Here is a 19,140-nt window from a genome sequence, read left to right on the forward strand (position 1 = left end):
GTAAGGCTTTTGATACTGTCTCGCATGATCTTCTCATAAATAAACTAGTGAAATATAACCTAGATGAAGCTACTATAAGGTGGGTGCCATAGATGCTGGAACAATTTGTATAGTATGGGTGCTGAAAGCCATTGAATAAAACTGTAAATCCTGTATATGACGGAAACCACTTCAAACCAGGAGATCCTGCTGCACCTCTAGTTCCAGCACCTAAGGTGGGTGCATAACTGGTTGGAAAACCATTCCCAGAGAGTAGTTATCAGTGGTTCAAAGTCAAGCTGGAACGGCATATCGAGTGAGATCCCACAGGGATTGTTCTTGGGTCTGGTTCTGTTCAATATCTTCATAAGTGATTTAAATAATGGCATAGAGAGTACACTTATAAAGCTTGTAGATGATACCAAACTGGGAGGGGTTGCAAGTGCTTTGGAGAATAGGATTAAAAGTCAAAATGATCTGGAGAAACTGGAGAAATGATCTGAAGTAAATAGGATGAAATTCAGTAAGGACAAATGCAAAGTACTGCACTTGGGAATGAACAATCAGTTGCACACATACAAAATGGGAAATGACTGCCTAGGAAGGAGTACTGCGGAAAGGGATCTGGGGTCATAGTGGACCACAAGCTAAATATGAATCAACAGTGTAACACAGTTGCAAAAAAAGCAAACGTCATTCTGGTATGTATCAGCAGGAGTGTTGTAAGCAAGACACGAGAATTAATTCTTCCACTCTACTCTACATCTAATAAGGCATCAGCTAGAGTACTGTGTCCAGTTCTTGGTGCCACAATTCAGGAAAGATGTGGGCAAACTGGAGAAAGTCCAGAGCAAAGCAACAAAAATGATGAAAGGTCTAGAAAACATGACCTATGAGGAAAGATTGAAAAAATTGGGTTTGTTTAGTCTGAAGAAGAGAAGACTGAGAGGGGACATAACAGTTTTCAAGTACATAAAAGGTTGTGACAAGTAGGAGAGTGAAAAATTGTTCTCTTTAACCTCTGAGGATAGGACAAGAAGCAATGTGCTTAAGTTTCAGCAAGGGAGGTTTAGGTTGGACATTAGGAAAAACTTCCTAACAGTCAGGGTTGTTAAGCACTGGAACAAATTGGACAAACACCTATCAGGGATGGTCTAGTTATTTCTTAGCCCTGCCTTGAGTGCAGGGCACTGGACTAGAGGACCTACTGAGGCCCCTTACACTTCTATGATATAGGAATTACCAACCAGGTACAGCACTGGTAGATATTAAAGAGAAAAGGATCGCACAGTGATCATGCTGATGCATTTACCATATCATGTGATCAAAACGAGCATCACTTTTGTTGAAGAAAAGTACAGAATAAGAAGAATATGTTTTCCCATAAGGTCCTACACTGGCTCTGGGCACCATATAACATTAGAACACTCTAAAATAATAATTTAAAAAAACAGTCTGCTTCAGTATATACAAAAAATAATCAAGATGTCCAAAACCAGGAACGTGTGATAAGAGGGAAAAAAGAGGGGACAAAAATGGTCACACCCATGAATGGCTACTGCCTGGAGAAAAGGTTGAGTTTCTTAAGTATGGTAGATGTGGAATGAAGTGTTGCCAACTCTCATGATTTTATTGCAAGTCTTGTGATATTTCGTGTTTAGAATTATAGAAATGTAGAACTGCAAAGGACCTTGATAGGTCATCTAGTCCAATCCCCTACATCAAGGCAGGACTAAATATTATCCAGACCGTCCCTGACAGGTGTTTATCTAACCTGTTATTAAAATCCTCCAATGACAGAGATTCCACAACCTGCCTAGGTAATTTGTTCCAGTGTTTGACTACACGGACAGTTAGGAAGTTTTTCCTAATGTCTAATTTAAATTGCCCTTACTGCAATTTAAGTCCTTTGCTTCTCATCCTGTCCTCAGGGGTTAAGGAGAACAATTTATCACCCTCCTCTTTATAACAACCTTTTATTTACTTGAAGACTGTTATTATATTCCCCCTCAGTCGTCTCTTCTCCAGACTGAACAAATCCAATTTTTTCCATCTTTCCTCATAGGTAATGTTTTCTAGATCTTTAATTATTTTAATTGCTCTCCTCTGGACTTGTCTTAAAGCCTATGCTCCTGGAGTCATATGATTCCATAACTAGCTCTGTTTCTTTTCTTTTAAAGGTCAATTTCTAGCTCTGGTGGTTATAGAGAAAAGCCCAAAAATGTTAATGCTAAAACTGAAAAGACACAAAATATATTATTTTTTAAAAATCTCAATTTTTAAACGAATCATGATTTTTTGGGGGCCTGACTCGTGATATTTGAAAGTTTGGGTTTGGCAATACTGTCATATCAAGGGTGAACTCGTTCTACACCCCAGGACCAGCCACAGGAAAGCACTGATCACTTGGCTACTTAAAATGCAGTGGAGAGATCCATAAAAGGTAGGTGTGTGCAAGCACAGACACCCCTAAGAGCTGTGCAAAAACTACTTATGCAATAGGAGCTGCAACTGCAAACATACTCAAAAGCAATAACACAAGCATTTTATTCTTATCCACACCCTGTGTTGCCAACACCAGTTCAGCTGCAGCAGTGTTAGCGATGGTGGGACCTACAGCAAAGGCAGCGCTCTAGCACCTGCTTTCAGCACATTGTCAGTTAGACTTGCTCTGAAAATGTTCACTCGATAGAGGAATGAAAATGGTTGCCTGAGCCAGAGAGCTGTCTGCACTAGGGCTCCCACCAGTGCAGCTGAACCAGTGTTAACAATGGCAGGAATTTTATTATTAAAAGATTCCTATCTAGACAAGGCTTTAGGGGAAAGAGATGCATGTAGCCAAAAAGGTGAAGGGAGAGATCTAGATGGGCTATATACTACATCTTCTCTGTGTTCTTGAACTAGACTAGTCTCTTTTCCCTTTCCCAAATAGAACCGACCCCCCCCCCCAATAAATTGTAGAATGAACGCAGTAGATTAGCTATGGAGAAATCACTGCAGGAAGCAACATCAGGGATTGCCACTTCCCAAACAACTGCTCTGGCCTCCAGCTGAAGGAGCAAGTAGCAGCTTGGGGGAGAGTCTCTATTATACTTTCCGGAGCCTTACTTAAAAGGCACAGGACATGGCACTTCTTGCGCCCAGAGGGTACAATTATCTCTGCACCTGTTTGTTCAGAATCACAGAAGAGAAAGTACATTGATTACAGGAAATTACAAGCTAGTGACACAGCCTCTTAACTGCAAGCCTCAGCATGATTAATCTGCCCTTTTCAAATGCTGAAGAGCCCATCAGCTGCACCATCAGCAAGGAATTGCTTTAATATATTACACATTTTATATAAAGTGTAGTGGAGAAGGGCTGGGCACCAGGGAGTTCAAATGCATGTATGCCCTGAGTCACCACCTTTCTTTCACCTTGAAAGTCGTGTTCCAATACTGGCTTTCCATTTTTGACTGGCACTGCACATTGAGCAGAGAGTTTCACTTATCTGTACAAGTCTTTTTACCACTATTACTAGTTATTTCTATTCTGGTAGAGACCTGGAGTCATAAAGATGTTGTGCTGGCACAGCATAAACACACGGCTTGTCTACACTACACAAACGCTTTGCCAGTATAGCTATAATGGCAAAGCCTTCTAGTGGAGACAGAGGTTATAGGAGCAAAATGAGTTATTTTGTTGCTATAGTTAAATCACCTCCCCAAATGACATAAATTATGCCAGCAAAAAGTATAATCTGTTTCTGCACAGTGGGAGGGGGGTGTTGCCAGCATAGCTACATTGGTTAAGGACTATTTAGAAAAGCTGGACATGCACAAGTCCATGGGGCGGGATGCAATGCATCCAAGGGTGCTGAAGGAGTTGGCGGATGTGATTGCAGAGCCACTGGCCATTATCTTTGAAAACTCATGGTGATTGGGGGAGGTCCTGGACGATTGGAAAAAGGCAAATATAGTGCCCATCTTTAAAAAAGGGAAAAAGGAGAATCCGGGGAATTACAGACCAGTCAGCCTCACCTCAGTTCCTGGAAAAATCATGGAGCAGATCCTCAAGGAATCCATTTTGAAGCACTTGGAGGAGAGGAAGGTGATCAGGAACAGTCAACATGGATTCACCAAGGGCAATTCATGCCTGACCAACCTAATTGCTTTCTATGATGAGATAACTGGCTCTGTGGATATGGGGAAAGCAGTGGATGTGATATAGCTTGACTTTAGCAAAGCTTTTGATACAGTCTCCCACGGTATTCTTGCCAGCAAGTTAAAGAAGTATGGATTGGATGGATGGACTATAGGTGGATAGAAAGCTGCCTAGATCGTCGGGCTCAACGGGTAGTGATCAACAGCTCGATGTCTAGTTGGCAGCCAGTATCAAGCAGAGTGCCCCAGGGGTCGGTCCTGGTGCTGGTTTTGTTAAAATCTTCATTAATGATCTGGATGATGGGATGGATCGCACCTTCAGCAAGTTCATAGATGACACTAAGATGGGGGGAGAGGTAGATACACTGGAGGGTAAGGATTGGGTTCAGAGTGACTTAGACAAATTGGAGGATTGGTTCAGAAGAAATCTGATGAGGTTCAACAAGGACAAGTGCAGAGTCCTGCACTTAGGATGGAAGAATCCCAAGCACTGCTGGGGACCAACTGGCTAAGTGGCATTTCGGCAGAAAAGGACCTGGGGATTACAGTGTATGAGAAGCTGGATATGAGTCAGCAGTGTGCCCTTGTTGCCAAGAAGGCTAATGGCATATTGGGCTGCATTAATAGGAGCACTGCCAGCAGATCGAAGGGAGTAATTATTCCCCTCTATTCGGCACTGGAGAGGCCACATCTGAAGTATTGCATACAGTTTTGGGCCCCCCACTACAGAAAGGTTGTGGACAAATTGGAAAGAGTCCAGCAGAGGGCAACAAAAATGATCAGGAGGCTGGAGCACATGACTTATGACGAGAGGCTGAGGGAACTGGGCTTATTTAGTCTGCAGAAGAGAAGAATGAGGGGGGATTTGATAGCAGCCTTCAATTACCTGAAGGGTGGGTTCCAAAGAGATGGAACTAGCTGTTCTCAGTGGTGGCAGATGACAGAACAAGAAACAATGGTCTCAAGTTGCAGTGGGGGAGGTCTAGGTTGGATATTAGGAAACACTATTTCACTAGGAGGGTGGAGAAGCACTGGAATGGGTTACCTAGGGAGGTGGTGAAATTTCTATCCTTAGAGGTTTTTAAGGCCGCGCTTGACAAAGCCCTGGCTGGGATAATTTAGTTGGTGTTGGTCCTGCTTTGAGCAGGGGGATGGACTAGATGACCTCCTGAGGTCTCTTACAACTCTAGTCTTCTATGATTCTATGGTTACAGGTGATTTCTTCCACATGCCTATTGCCTATGCCAGCAAAACATGGTGTAGACCTGGCCCCAGTAAAAGACAGTCCCTGCCTCAAAGAGCTTATAATATAAATAGACAAAAACAGACAAAGAGGAGGGGTGAAAACACAGGCAAAGTGACTCAGGGTACGATCCGGCAGGTAGTAATCGATCTATCGGGGATCGATTTATCACATCTCGTCTAGACACGATAAATCGATCCTCGAACGCACTCCCGGTCGACTCAGGAACTCCACCAGATCAAGAGGTGGTAGCAGAGTCGACGGGGGAGCCGCGACCGTCGATCACGCACCGTGAGGACCAGAGGTAAATTGATCTAAGATACATTGACTTCAGCTACGCTATTCATGTAGCTGAAGTTGCGTATCTTAGATCGATCCCCCCCCAAGTGTAGACCAGCCCTCAGCAAAGCCAGGAATAGAATGCAGCTGCTCTGACACCTACTCCTGTGACCTATTCACTGAACCATACTGCCACTCTCTGGTTCTGGAGCAGTTACAGTGAAACGTAGTAGAACCTAGCAACGTGCAATACAGATCTGGGGAATGCTATGAGCTTTATCCGAGCCTGCAAAATTTAAGCTTTAATTAAAAAACTGAGTTTATAGCCCTTAAGAGTTGTTGAAACAAACCTTCCAATCATGAACCAAATGCTGCACGAAGCCTTTTTTAGACAGAGAGCCTGAAACACTAGGTATGAACCCCTCTTTATTGGTTTAGCTTCATATGGGCCTTACCTACACTTGTAAACCATGGAGTGTAGCTATACCGGTTTTAAAAATCAGGGCTTTGGAGCTGTGCTCTGGCTCCGCTCCAGCTCCAGGCAAAAACCTGCAGCTCCACTGCTCCGGAGCTGCTCCGCGCTCCAGCTACAGGCTCCGCTCCAAAGCCCTGTTAAAAATGGTTTAAGTACTAGTACAAACCAAACTCTTTTCCACACCAGTTCAGACGAGTGCAATTCATACCTGGTGGAAGGTAACAAATTTTTCATCTGTGTTTAAAGAAGGTGCTAGAGATGATCCTGGGAATTACAGCCCAATAAGCCTCACTCAGGCATGAGGTAAAATGGTTAAACTAGAGATATAAGCCACTTGAGTATCCCAGGGAATAACCAGCATGGTTGCTGCAAAGGAAAATCATATTTCATGAATCTCTTAGAATGGGCCAATAAAATAATAGGTCATAATTATGGAAAATCATGGGAGATGGGAGAGATTCCAGAAGACTGGAAAAGGGCAAATATAGTGCCCATCTATAAAAAGGGAAATAAAAACAACCCAGGAAACTACAGACCAATTAGTTTAACTTCTGTGCCAGGGAAGATAATGGAGCAAGTAATTAAGGAAATCATCTGCAAACACTTGGAAGGTGGTAAGGTGATAGGGAATAGCCACCATGGATTTGTAAAGAACAAATTGTGTCAAACCAATCTGATAGCTTTCTTTGATAGGATAATGAGTCTTGTGGATAAGGGAGAAGCTGTGGATGTGGTATACCTAGACTTTAGTAAGGCATTTGACACGGTCTCGCATGAAATCCTTATCGATAAACTAGGCAAATACAATTTAGATGGGGCTACTATAAGGTGGGTGCATAACTGGCTGGATAACCGTACTCAGAGAGTTGTTATTATTGGTTCCCAATCCTGCTGGAAAGGCATAACAAGTGGGGTTCCGCAGAGGTCTGTTTTGGGACCGGCTCTGTTCAATATCTTCATTAATGACTTAGATATTGGCATAGAAAGTACGCTTATTAAGTTTGCGGATGATACCAAACTGGGAGGGATTGCAACTGCTTTGGAGGACAGGGTCATAATTCAAAATGATCTGGACAAATTGGAGAAATGGTCTGAGTTAAACAGGATGAAGTTTAACAAAGACAAATGCAAAGTGCTCCACTTAGGAAGAAAATATCAGTTTCACACATACAGAATGGGAAAAGACTGTCTAGGAAGGAGTACGGCAGAAAGGGATCCAGGGGTTATGGTGGACCACAAGCTAAATATGAGTCAACAGATGCTGTTGCAAAAAAAGCAAACGTGATTCTGGGATGTATTAACAGGTGTGTTGTGAACAAGACACAAGAAGTCATTCTTCCGCTCTACTCTGCTCTGGTTAGGCCTCAGCTGGAGTATTGTGTCCAGTTCTGGACACCGCATTTCAAGAAAGATGTGGAGAAATTGGAGAGGGTCCAGAGAAGAGCAACAAGAATGAGTAAAGGTCTTGAGAACATGACCTATGAAGGAAGGCTGAAAGAATTGGGTTTGTTTAGTTTGGAAAAGAGAAGACTGAGAGGGGACATGATAGCAGTTTTCAGGTATCTAAAAGGGTATCATAAGGAGGTGGGAGAAAACTTGTTCACCTTAGCCTTTAAGGATAGAACAAGAAGCAATGGGCTTAAACTGCAGCAAGGGAGGTCTACTTGGACATTAGGAAAAAGTTCCTAACTGTCAGGGTGGTTAAACACTGGAATAAACTGCTTAGAGAGGTTGTGGAATCTCCATCGCTGGAGATATTTAAGAGTAGGTTAGATAAATGTCTATCAGAGATGGTCTAGACAGTATTTGGTCCTGCCATGTGGGCAGGGGACTGGACTCGATGACCTCTCGCGTCCAGAATCTATAAAGGAGAACTGGTTGATCGTTTATTGGACTTTCAAAAAGCTCTTGGCAAAAGCTCCATAAAAGGACATTAAAAGAATCTAAGTGATCATTGGTTGGGAGGTAAAGAGCCACTATGGATTAAAAACGGGCTAATACTCCAAAAAAAAAAAAAAATAATAATAATAAATTTTCATGATGGCCAAAGGTTAACTAGAAGCGCCTTATGGTTCCATGCTGTGACTGGTGCAATTTGCTGGAATCCTGACCTTTTTTGGTAACTCATCTTTATCCACCCAGACACCTCCTTTTTGCTGAGACTTACATGCTGACAAATCCCTCCCCTCTTGTGTTTCCCTTAATTATTTTCCAGTATCCCTGAGCCCCAGCTTCTCTTATTTCCTCTGTCCCTTCTCCCACACCTGAGCTGCTGGCTAAGAATGTCAGTGAAATTTACCAGGCAGAAATGACAACAGAGTAAAACAAGAATATCGTTTACATGTAGTCAAACATATTAATAGAAGTGCAGAGTTTTATCAAGGGCCATTGGAAACTTGCTCAGAAATTTTAATATAGAATGCCACTATTTGTTTACAGTTCAGGCTTGTCAATGTTACAGGCTCAAAGAAGACATTTCTGTTTTTCATATTCATAAGCCATTGGCTGCAGTGAAGCGCTATACAGTTATTGAGAATGTTGAAGGTTTGTTTCCACTACCTCTCTTCCTCACATGGAATTTCAGCAGAACTTTACAGAATATTCTTGGTTTCCTGATAGCAGTACATTTAGCAATCAAAGCTCTAAACAATGGTGGGTTAAAAGAAAGGCAGTGTACTACGTGCTCCATAAGCAGTCACATTTAGAAGACAGTGAATGCCACTCTACAAGGAGATGTACCCTGCAGTCCGTTGTGATGCGAAAATTCTGGATTGCTTCTTTTGCCAGATTTGTGCCACCAGTAACATCAAGTTCTCGCAAACTCTCCATTTTAGCCAAGCTCAACAAGATATTGTCAGTCAAAACAAAACCACTGGGGATGAAAAACAGATTGTACTTAGGGTTTCAGAGGGAGTTACAAACAGAGACATCTGAAATACAGAGCAAAAGAACAGTTTCTATATTGGCGACTTAAAGATCCAGAATCTCCCCCTCGTGATGGCAGAGATGTGTGTTCATAGAATCAGAGAGATTAGAGGCGGTCTGGGTGGCCTAACAGGTCTCTTCCACATCCCTGTCAATGCACAAGCATGCCAGCAATGAGCATTGCCAGGGACAAAGGATTAGTAATGTAACTAATTGTAAAGAACTTTTTATCCCAGAGGGCTGCCCTACGGAGTACGGATGGGCAAAGGGAATTATAGGTCTTCTCCAGAGCATGATCAGGGCGTTTTGCTACTCAAGGATCAGATCCTCCCCAATTGCTGGATGAGCTACCAGGCCCCCCAACTTGGGAGAAAGGAAAAACTCCCTACCTGCCCCGGATGGAGGAGTGAAAATGGCAGCCTACCAGGCCAGGATGTCACTATTTGGAAACTAGTGAGTTAAAGAGACTTCCCTGGGGGAAGGAATAGTGAGGGACCAGATGTACTAGTCTCCTGCCAGAGACTATGGCTTTGCCCTGACTACAGCTCCTCACTTCCCTGCTGGGTTCTTCAGTTTTGGGCTACCCAGCGTCATTGCACAGTTGCAAGTGCTGGCATCATACAACCATCACCAGGTCTTCAATCTGGCATCCTCCTATGCTCTTTGGGAGTCAACCGACGAGCTCACTAGCCATCTCATGTGGGGGTCAACAAGGTCAACTCATCTCCTGCTCATGTCTACCTGTATATTCAGAGGATAAGGAAATGAGGGCAAGTTTCCCATGCCCACAATTCTTCAGCACTTGTGAGAGCAGAAACACTTGCTTCTGCTACTGACTACCCAATTGCCTATTAGCTTTACCGGTATGGTAAGGGAGATATCTCCCCTGCCCTTCCCTTCCCCTCCCCTGAATACACTGGGCTGAATCTGATGGTCTGGAAGCAAGGGCTTGTCCACATGGTAAATGAAACCAAAATACTGATTGCGGCTACATTTCACATCTGTAATTATTGCAGTTCAAGCCTGTGTATTGATACTCCTACTTCTGAATAACTTGATTTCTTTTTTACTGAATTATTTCAAAATAGGGCATTTATTCACAAACAGACTTGAACTGAAATAGCCAGAGGTGTGAATTACAACCCATTTAGTTATCTCACTTCCATTAACTGGAACTCCCAGGAGACACAAAACAGGGTAAATAAAGAACCCCCACCTTCTTAATCGTTTTGTGCTGCCTCTTTATTTAGCTTTAAAGGGGTGTTAACGACAGCCATGTCTACACACAGACTTGCACCAGTTTATCTAAAAATTGGTTTAAAAACCTCACACTTTTAGTTAAACCAGTACAGCTTTTAACATACAAGTCCTAATGTAGTATGTAAGTTTCTTTCATTCTTCAACATCGGTAGCACATTATTTGGTCATACCTAAGGCAGAGTCTAGTCAGCAGTGGAAAGAGGTGGGGAAATTGTTTCAGAGTCTTTTCATCAAATCCATATGAGAGGGTTAGATCCATTTCTCTTAGCTTCCAGGATTTGTCAGACAAACAGCTGAGAGCAGAGTTTGAGAACTTGGTTCCAATCACACTTAGTTTAACAAGGCTGGAAGGAATGTTATCAACAAACATATCCAAATTGGAGATCCCTTTAAAAGCAGACAGAGGACAAAATATGACATTTATGACTCTTTTCTTGACAATATTTTTCAAAGTATGTATCAGGGTTTTTTTTTTTTTTTTAAGTTAACTTTGTCTTTACTTTTTTTAATAGATACCAAAGTTCTGTTTTTCATCCACTATTCAGCAAGAATGAGACAGTGCAAAAGCATGAAAAGTACAAATAAAACCAATGTTTGTGTTACATTAGCACCTAGAGGCCCAACTGAAATCATGTCTCCATCGTGCTAGGTGCAGTACACACACATAGACTACGTCTATACTACCGTGGTAAGTCGACTTATGCTATGCAACTCCAGCTACGTGAATAATGTAGCTGGAGTCGACATACCTTAGATGGAGTTACCGCGGGATCTACACTGCAGGGGGTCGACGGGAGAAACTCTCCCGTCGACTTACCTTATTCTTCTCGTCGGGGGTAGAGTTCAGGGGTCAACTGGAGAACGATCTGCTGTTGATTTGGCAGGCCTTCACTAGACCTGCTAAATCGACCGCTGGTGGATCGATCTCAGAGTGTCAATCCTGACTGTAGTGTAGATATAGCCTTAGTGACATACTGTCCCTGCCCAAACAGCTTACAATCTAAATAGACAAGACAGACAACGGAAGTATCACCATCCCCATTTCATAGAGGTGGAAGTAAAGCCTGGGGAGAGTAAGTGACTTTCCCAAGGTCACAGAGGAAATCCGTGGCAGAGCCAGGAGCTGAATTTGTATCTCCTGAGTACCATCTAGTGCCTTAACCACAAAGGCTCTCTAGGAAGACTACATTTTCAAAACCTGCATTTTCAAGTACATAGCTTAATAACATAGTATCTTTTGCTCCCCTAATAAAGATAAAAACTTCCAGTCCTGTGACTTAGGACTTGTCTAAACTTCATATGCTACAACCATAGGCGCCGACTCTGTGGGTATTCCAGCCCTGGGGCAGAGCGGGGGCGGGAAGAGGTGGGGTGGAGGTGGGGGTTTGGGAGAAGGGGGCAGGTGGAGGTAGGGCTGAGGGGTTGAGCACCCCTGGGGCCCAGAGGAAGCCGGCGCCTATGGCTACAGCAGCACAACTGTGCAGCTGTAGCACTTCAGTGTAGACACTAACTATAGTGGCAGGAGGGATTCTTCCATCGCTGTAGTTAACCCACCTCCCCGAGTCAGTAGTTAGGTCCATGGAAGAATTCCTCCCATTGACCTAGTGCTGTCTACACCAGGGTTAGGTTGGCATAGCTACATCTCTCAGGGGTATGGATTTTTCACACCCCTGAGTTTTCAGTATAGGCCAGCCCTTATAGAGAGGATTAGGACTTCATAGGGGTTATCACAGGTGCAGCTGCATCAGTGGCTGGTTCCAAGGCTGAAATGGGGACAAATCCCAAGTGTAGATAAGCAGTAGTGGGGATCTGGAAACTGGACTGGGAAGGAAACAAGGAGGACATTAAGAGCCATAAGGCAGCAGCTTCATTAAATAGTAGATATCTAGACCGATTTTTCAGTTGGGTTTGAATGAACACAGTCAAGCCAATCAGATTCTGAATTGGGGAACTGATTTTTTTCAGAGACAATATTAAGATATATCAGCCAATAGAAACATCCATAAAAATAAGCTCTCTGCTGTCTTGCCAGTCACCATTTAACAGAAGATGAAACTACCACAAACCTTCCTAAGCCTGCACAGAACAAAACCCACAAACACTTCAACCTTAAAAACAACTTACATAGAAGATTTAATTCTGTCAAGTTTGGTAGGTTCTTCAGCACTTGTCCAAAGGCATCCACTGAGTGTAACAAAAAGTCCTTGATGTAACAAACAGTCAGAGTGTGGATGGTGGAGAGCTGATCCAGGAAACGCTCTGAAAGAAGGTTATAACCAGTTTGCCTCAAGGCCAGAGTGTGAAGCTGAAGTTTTGGAACAGGAGGCGACTCTAAAAGGTGGGGGGAAGTACTTATTTGACATCCCAGAGAGATTTGTTTTCCAATATTAAAGCACAAGTTATGTATAAATCTTTACATTAGGCTCATACTTATGGTAGCACATAGTGAATATAACAGGAAAGACGGGAGGAAATTAGGTTGCAGTTAAGCCAAATTATTAACCAAACTGGAAGGTATCGGACAATGAATTATCTAGAAAGTTTGAACAATAAACAAACCAATCATTGGCTAGTAGAAGGGGTCTGAAAAAAGGTCAGATATGGAAGTTTCATAAAGGGTCCATTTAAATTATTTTAAAATTCCTAAACTAAGGAACAAATTCAGCTGATGATCCCCAGGGAACTTTCTCTGTGCTCTCCGATTATGTGCTGTAAGGTTGGTTAAGATACACAGAATTTTTCATACAAAACAAAGAGGTTGAATCTCTGCTTTAAGTGTAAAACTGAAGTATATTATAAAAATGCTACAATACTTAAATGTGTGTGTCAAGATTTAAAAAAATTACTAGTGATTTGGGAGAGACAAGGTGGGCAGGGTAATTGTTTGGGGGTCACTTTTAATGGTGCCTGATTTTGAGGGCAAGTGCTCAGCTCTTTCGGAAAATCAGGACCCATTAAAGGTGTCTCCATTTGGAGATCGGAAAACAGACGCACTTAAAATCAAGTCACTTTTGAAAGTCTTGGCCAAGAACTATATCCTCCTTTTAGCTATTTATATATTCAGTTTAAAATACTCCACAAGCTTTAGGAAACGTGTTTACGACATATCAAAACAGTAATGCAATGGAAATCTGAACCTAGTCCACTAAAGCAAGGGGAATAAATCTTCACTACCAACACACTCTGATATACCCAGCATGTAATCCTTTGAGCAACAATGGACACTTAGGCCCCAGTCCTGCCAGTTCTAATGCACATACTTGTTTCACCCTGAGTTGTCCTATTGATTTCTCATGGTAGCAAAGTTAAACACGTGCATCAGAGCTGGCAGGACTGGTGCCATAATTCTGAATATAGTGTATAGCCTATAGAAACAACACTCACCTTCTGATGAATAAGGGATGGGATGTCTATCTGGCAAACTGAGGCATAACAAAAAATGCTCCTTACTCAGGATATAAGAAAGTGACAGTTCTCTGAGTTTTGGTAAATGGAATAAAACATACTCTAGTGCTTTCTCAGGAAGCGCCTTTTGCACAGTATGCAATGACAGCGTACGTAGGTTTTGTAAGCAAGCAATTCTGATCAATTCACTGCCACTTAAGAAGGTTATGCCGCACAACAACAAGTGGGTAAGGTGTTGAAAGTGCACAACTTCCCTGATTACACTTCTCTCAGATAACCTTGAGCACGTTTTCAAGTGAAGTTTCTTTAGATCTGTGAGCAGCTGTAACCCTTGCAGGATTTCCTCGCTCCAGAGGGAATCCACAGTTACATCTAGCAGACCAGGCATGAATCTCAGCAGCTTTTGCCATTGCTTAAGCCCAATTTCTTTCACTTCTACAGAAGTGATCTTTCTTTTCCGAAGCACGTCCCAGAACTCAGCATTGAAAGCACTTATGCGTCGGAGGACAATGGTACTCTTTTGCCACACAACAGGCTGATCAACCAGATCCTTGAAAAGACTGCACGTGGCACGGACTTTGGATTTTTCCGCAGGAGGAAGGTACATGATTAGCTCAGTCAGCATTTCTTGCGGTAACTGCAGCAAGTGAGTGGCTCTCATTAACCCTGTATTACTGGCTGGCATACTTTTCTCCTGCATTCTTCCACTCTCTTTAAAAAAAGACAACAATTAGTTACATAGCCAAGAAAAGTATTATGTAAATGTAAGCCCTGTGGCCCAAAGCCTACAAGAGAAGGGAGCTGACTGAATGAGGTAGCATGACTGCCACCTACATTTATACCACATATTAACATGTACCATGAAGTACATAAAGGTATGCATGAACTACAGTGTGTTTTGTAGAGATACTGTAAATACCATACACGTGTTACAATAAAAGAATGTTAAGGTTGCAAGGTCAAGTACAGGAAAGTTAGGAAGTGGCAGAATTAAGGTTGTCTGTGCATAATGATACAGTAGGGCATTGAATACTGTGTTAAAATTTCAAGCTGTCACTTGAAGTATAAGGGTTTTCTGGTTTTGCTTGCAGGCTTGGGGGTTCTGTACGGAAGCGTGTGACCTGGATTTTCAGCAGTCAGTCTGTGAAGAGTCAGCCTAGAGCAAAGTGGATTAAGTTGTGCTTCTCTGCCTTGAGGAGCAACCTGCTTTGTCTTGCTCTGATTTTGATTCTTGTGTGTTAGGGTTCTGGAGTCTACAAAATAAAGTAGTGTGTTACACTGCCACCTTCCAGAGTGAGTATTTTATACTTTTATCCAACTTTGCTGTTTGTATGCTATGAACAGATAGTCTTTAATTACATGATCACACAGCATTTTTTCCATAGAACCTCTGCATCATTCACCACGCATGATGAACAATGTTCACAGGCCTTATTTATTACACACCATCCAAACTCAGAATTATTAATTTCAGGTTGTCTTCTATGCACTCACTGTACTATCTCAGCCTAAAAATATTAATGATTTTATCTTCACAACTCCCCATTTTACAAATGAACAAAGGCAAAGGGCCCAGATATTTAAAGATATTTAGGCATTGCTCTGTGTTGCAATGCTCAACTGATTTAGGAGTGTGTCTCATTTTAAAATGTGAGTCGGAGTCTAAGTGCCTAGGCCACTTTTGAAAATGACACTTAGGCCTTGCAATGCTGAACAGAACCATACTTAAATACCTTTAAAAATCTGGGGCAAAGTGACTTGCTCAAGGCCGCAAACGAATCAGCAGCAGAGTCAGGATTAGAACTAGTCCCACAAACACCCAGTCCTGTGCTTATTCCTCCAGACAGCATTGTCCTCTTAAAGCTAAGCAGCCATAGCTGCAGTTGTGGGTGCTCAGCAGGTCTAGAAGTCAGGCCCCAAGTGTCTCAAGTCTAGTGCTCAGAAAATGAGGAACACACAGTTAGTGGCCACCTGTGAGAGTTTTGGTTTCAGTAATGTGCCTTGCATCACACAAACTCTGTGTCTGAGGCAAGGATAGAACAGAGTTCTTCCAGGTAGCATTCAACTGCCTGAACCACAAGATCGTCTTTTCTCTTCCTGTAGCCCTCTGCTTCATTCATGGCAGACCTTCCAGTTTCTGAAAACAAAGCCAGAAGTCCTACAGCCAACAGCCAAGATTCATTCAGCTGCAACAAATAAAATACAGACCCTGCCAAGGAAGAAATGGGAAGACAAAAAACAAGGAGAGATTAGGGACTTAATGTATCTAATTAATTTGCAGCATGAATCAAAGAGGAAATTAAAGATTTAAGTGGATTTAATGGCATTTCTGAAGTTTTAAAGCCAAAGTATGGGTCATTAAATAATTATAAACAAAATTTGACTTCTTCCCCAAAGGCAAAAGAAGGATCAGATTTATTCAGAGATCTAAATGTACCTGAAATGAGATCTCAAAGTCAAAAAGAGTATTGCAGAGCATAATAAAAACTAGTACTGCTTCTGAAGCAACAGCATGCACTTTTTATAAAAATGGAGCAAATAAACATGGTAATGACAATAGATTATAAAGTGGTTAACTAGGTAGATATGTAGAAAGGACAAATCTAATTACACCACTGCCAAGAAAATAGCTCCAAAAGGGAGCGTAACAATTAATGACCGATTTCCAAGGTTCTTCATAGTTGCTATAAATCTCTGTAGGAATCAGAATGCAAATCCTCAGGACATGAATTTTTTTTTTTTAATTTCAAATAATAATCTATTCTGGTTGAATGAGACGCACTGAGTTTCTCTTAATATTAAAAGGCTCCCCCCAGCCTAGCCCAAGCCCTCCTCATGGTACCTTATTTCAAGAGTGCAAGGAACTGGCATTCTTCCTTGATATTATAGATAATCTAGTGCAGATGAGATAAAATGGGCAATGATATATTACGTTTTAGGAGATTTCCCAAGGCAAAACAGTATGTAAAAGACTGGATGCTAGAAGATAGCAATAATCCCTGCTATAGGATGGAGCCACTCATCAATGACACCACACACGTATGTTTGTACTTACAATACAGCCAATATACTTTATTTCTATTGCCCCGCTACAGCCCCAAGATCTGTTATTATACCTAGGCCACAATTACAATCTAAACAACCAGACAAAATATAAAAGTGCCCCTTCCCTTGCAGCTCCTGTTTTGATTTTTTACCAACTTCCTCTGGTGTTTTCTCTCTGTCTCTAATTCTATCTCCCTTTTAATTTTACCAGCTAATTTGGGTTTCTTTTAAATTACCTTACCAGATGTTCCCAGTTTAAGTGATTGACACACGGTTAGCAGCACAGGTAGGTGAAACCAATAGCATAATGCAAAGTTATCAGCTTGCTGAAGAAAACAGTGCATGGGACTGGTGAGCACCTCCCTTTCAGTTTTTCACAACCAATCCTCTCTCCTTCACCACATGCACATATTGCATGTTGCCTCTCATCCCCCTGCCCACACAATAGCCTCTCACTACTCACACAGGTTGCTCTCTCTCTACAGATTAGAGGAGGAGAGGAGAAGCAGCACAGACACTTAGGAAATCCATATCTGATAGTCTTAGCAAAGAATGGGGTCCAGACAGCCACTCCTGCCCAGATGCCTTGAGCTTGTGAAAGATTTTCCATCAAACTGGAAGTTCTCCTGAAAAACTCAACAAGCTGTCACCAGTTTCCTCTCTGAAGAGACCAAGCTTGGACTCTGAGTGCTGGTAATTGTGTATTTTCCTTTTCCTTGATTTAGATTGTATATATGTGCACTGTGCCTAACTAGTGTAATTATCCAGTCAGTTACATTGTTGACTAGTTACATGGCCTTTTGCCTGCAACTCTGAATTTTAAAGCTCAGCTAGTGGAGCCAATCTAAATCCATGAGGTCTGCTCCAGTAGATGCCTTGGCTATCTCCTGATTTCACTCCCTTTTAATTTTCTTGTTATCTCAGTGAGCTAGCACATTTGGAAAAAAGCTTTGTTGGTGTCACCATTCACTTGTCTTTGTCCTTTTGTAACATGGTGGTAGAACTCACTATTTGGAATAATAAATAAAAAAATAATTAGAGAGAGAGAGAGAGACACCTATCTCATAGAACTGGAAGGGACCCTGAAAGGTCATCAAGTCCAGCCCCCTGCCTTCACTAGCAGGGCCAAGTACTGATTTTGCCCAGATCCCTAAGTGTCCCCCTCAAGGATTGAACTCACAATACTGGGTTTAAGCAGGCCAATGCGCAAACTACCGAGCTATCCCCCCCAGGCACTAACAATACGGACAAACCTACTGGTCATTAGCAGCAAAAGGGCTGCCTCATCACCTGATGGATATAAAAATCTTACGCTGAAGTATCCGTGAGATAAATAACCCACTCAGAGGGGAAATATTTCATAAATTGAAGGAGGAGAACTTTGCCTTTCTTGACAAAATGCAAATCAAACTGAGCAAGAACGTTTCTTTCGAAACTCCTAGGAACTGTAAAGAGCAAAGCAGAGATGCCCCTCTTGGTAATACACAACACCTGGATCATGCAAACACCTGCACATGAGTAACTTTACTCAGGGGAGGCCAAGTGGCTCAGGTGCATCAAGTCTTTGAGAGGGAGCCAGAGTCCCTTTTCTTAGCCAGGTATTGCGCCAAACTGCCACTGAGCGTCCACAAGCCAAACGCTGAAAAGGAAACAAACACGAGAGGGGGCGGGGCGGGGCTAGCCCCTGTTCTCCCCACAGAGAGCAGCCAGCCCCGCCCCACTCCTGCAGCGCTGGGACCCCAGCAGCCAGCGGTGGCCGCCCCCAGCCGGGCCCAGGCAGCGCCGCTCACTTTGGTTTGTAAATGATAAAGGGGGGGAGGCGCGTTCCCTCCCTCTCAGCGTCGGGGTCATCAGCGCCCGCGGCTGACAGGCTGGACCCAGCTACCCGCCCGTTTCCCGCCCAGCGCGCCTTACGTCACTGCGAGCGAACCACGCCCTGCGTGGCGTCTCGGCCCTCTTCTGTCACGGCCGCAGCCCCGCCTCCGCCGACGTCACTCCCCTCCCTGCCAATCAGCGTGCGAGGCGGCGGGACTCAAAACTTGTAACGGCCGCGCGCGCGCGGCGCAGGCGAGAGCGAGGCGGCGGCGGCGGCGGCGGCGCGAGCGAGCGAGGCGGCGGGGTGAGTGTGGCGGGCCGGGCGCGTGGGGGAGGGGTGGCGGGGTGACAGGGCTGAGCGCGGACCCAGCCGGCGTGGCCCGCCCAGGGCTAGACCCGCGCTGCTGTCTGGGCTAGGGGAGAGCCGCGGTGGGTGGCCGCTTGTACCGGGCGCCTGGAGCTGGTGGGAGACACCAGCTGTCAGCAGTGGCGGCTGTTCCCTCCCGGGCTTTGTGTCTCTCGTGCCCTGTGCTCGGCGCTGCACACGAGCTCTGGGTCGCCCATGAAACCCC

The 19,140-nt window shown here is 43.5% G+C and overlaps 2 protein-coding genes across 17 annotated transcripts in view; one reads left to right on the forward strand and one right to left on the reverse strand.

Moving 5' to 3' along the window:
• Positions 1-8,503: 8,503 nt before the first annotated feature.
• Positions 8,504-18,753, reverse strand: LOC101942669 (uncharacterized). Of its 12 annotated transcripts, none has more exons than XM_065594007.1 (6): positions 18,668-18,753; positions 15,680-15,917; positions 13,688-14,419; positions 12,428-12,634; positions 10,474-10,690; positions 8,504-8,990 (listed from the first exon to the last, which is right to left on the reverse strand). In XM_065594007.1, the coding sequence occupies exons 2-6, from the start codon at positions 15,822-15,824 to the stop codon at positions 8,795-8,797; spliced, it is 1,497 nt and encodes a 498-aa protein (XP_065450079.1). In that variant the 5' UTR covers positions 15,825-15,917; positions 18,668-18,753; the 3' UTR covers positions 8,504-8,794. The 12 variants fall into 12 exon arrangements, with proteins under 12 accessions (XP_065450079.1, XP_065450081.1, XP_065450083.1 ...); XM_065594009.1 differs by lacking the exon at positions 18,668-18,753 and adding an exon at positions 16,910-17,752; XM_065594011.1 differs by lacking the exon at positions 18,668-18,753 and adding an exon at positions 16,906-17,752 and having other exon boundaries at positions 12,428-12,562.
• MIS18BP1 (MIS18 binding protein 1) overlaps positions 18,728-19,140 on the forward strand; it is a 39,902-nt gene continuing 39,489 nt past the window's right edge. For 4 of the 5 annotated variants that reach the window (XR_010600842.1, XM_065594005.1, XM_065594001.1 and 1 more), the window contains exon 1: positions 18,728-18,872. The gene's annotated coding sequence lies outside the window, so the exon portion shown is untranslated. The remainder of the gene's footprint in view (positions 18,873-19,140) is intronic. The other variant, XM_065594003.1, reaches the window with a different exon arrangement.

Source organism: Chrysemys picta, chromosome 4 (assembly GCF_011386835.1).
Source record: "Chrysemys picta bellii isolate R12L10 chromosome 4, ASM1138683v2, whole genome shotgun sequence".
NCBI lineage: Eukaryota > Metazoa > Chordata > Testudines > Emydidae > Chrysemys > Chrysemys picta.

Coding starts and splice junctions, on each gene's coding strand:
- LOC101942669 (XM_065594007.1), bottom strand. CDS start 15,824: ATGAAGCAGAGGGCTACAGGAAGAGAAAAGACGATCTTGTGGTTCAGG. Junction 12,635..13,687: donor CATCCCTTATTCATCAGAAG/GTGAGTGTTGTT, acceptor CCCACCTTTTAG/AGTCGCCTCCTGTTCCAAAA. Junction 8,991..10,473: donor CTGACTAGACTCTGCCTTAG/GTATGACCAAAT, acceptor TTTCATCCCCAG/TGGTTTTGTTTTGACTGACA.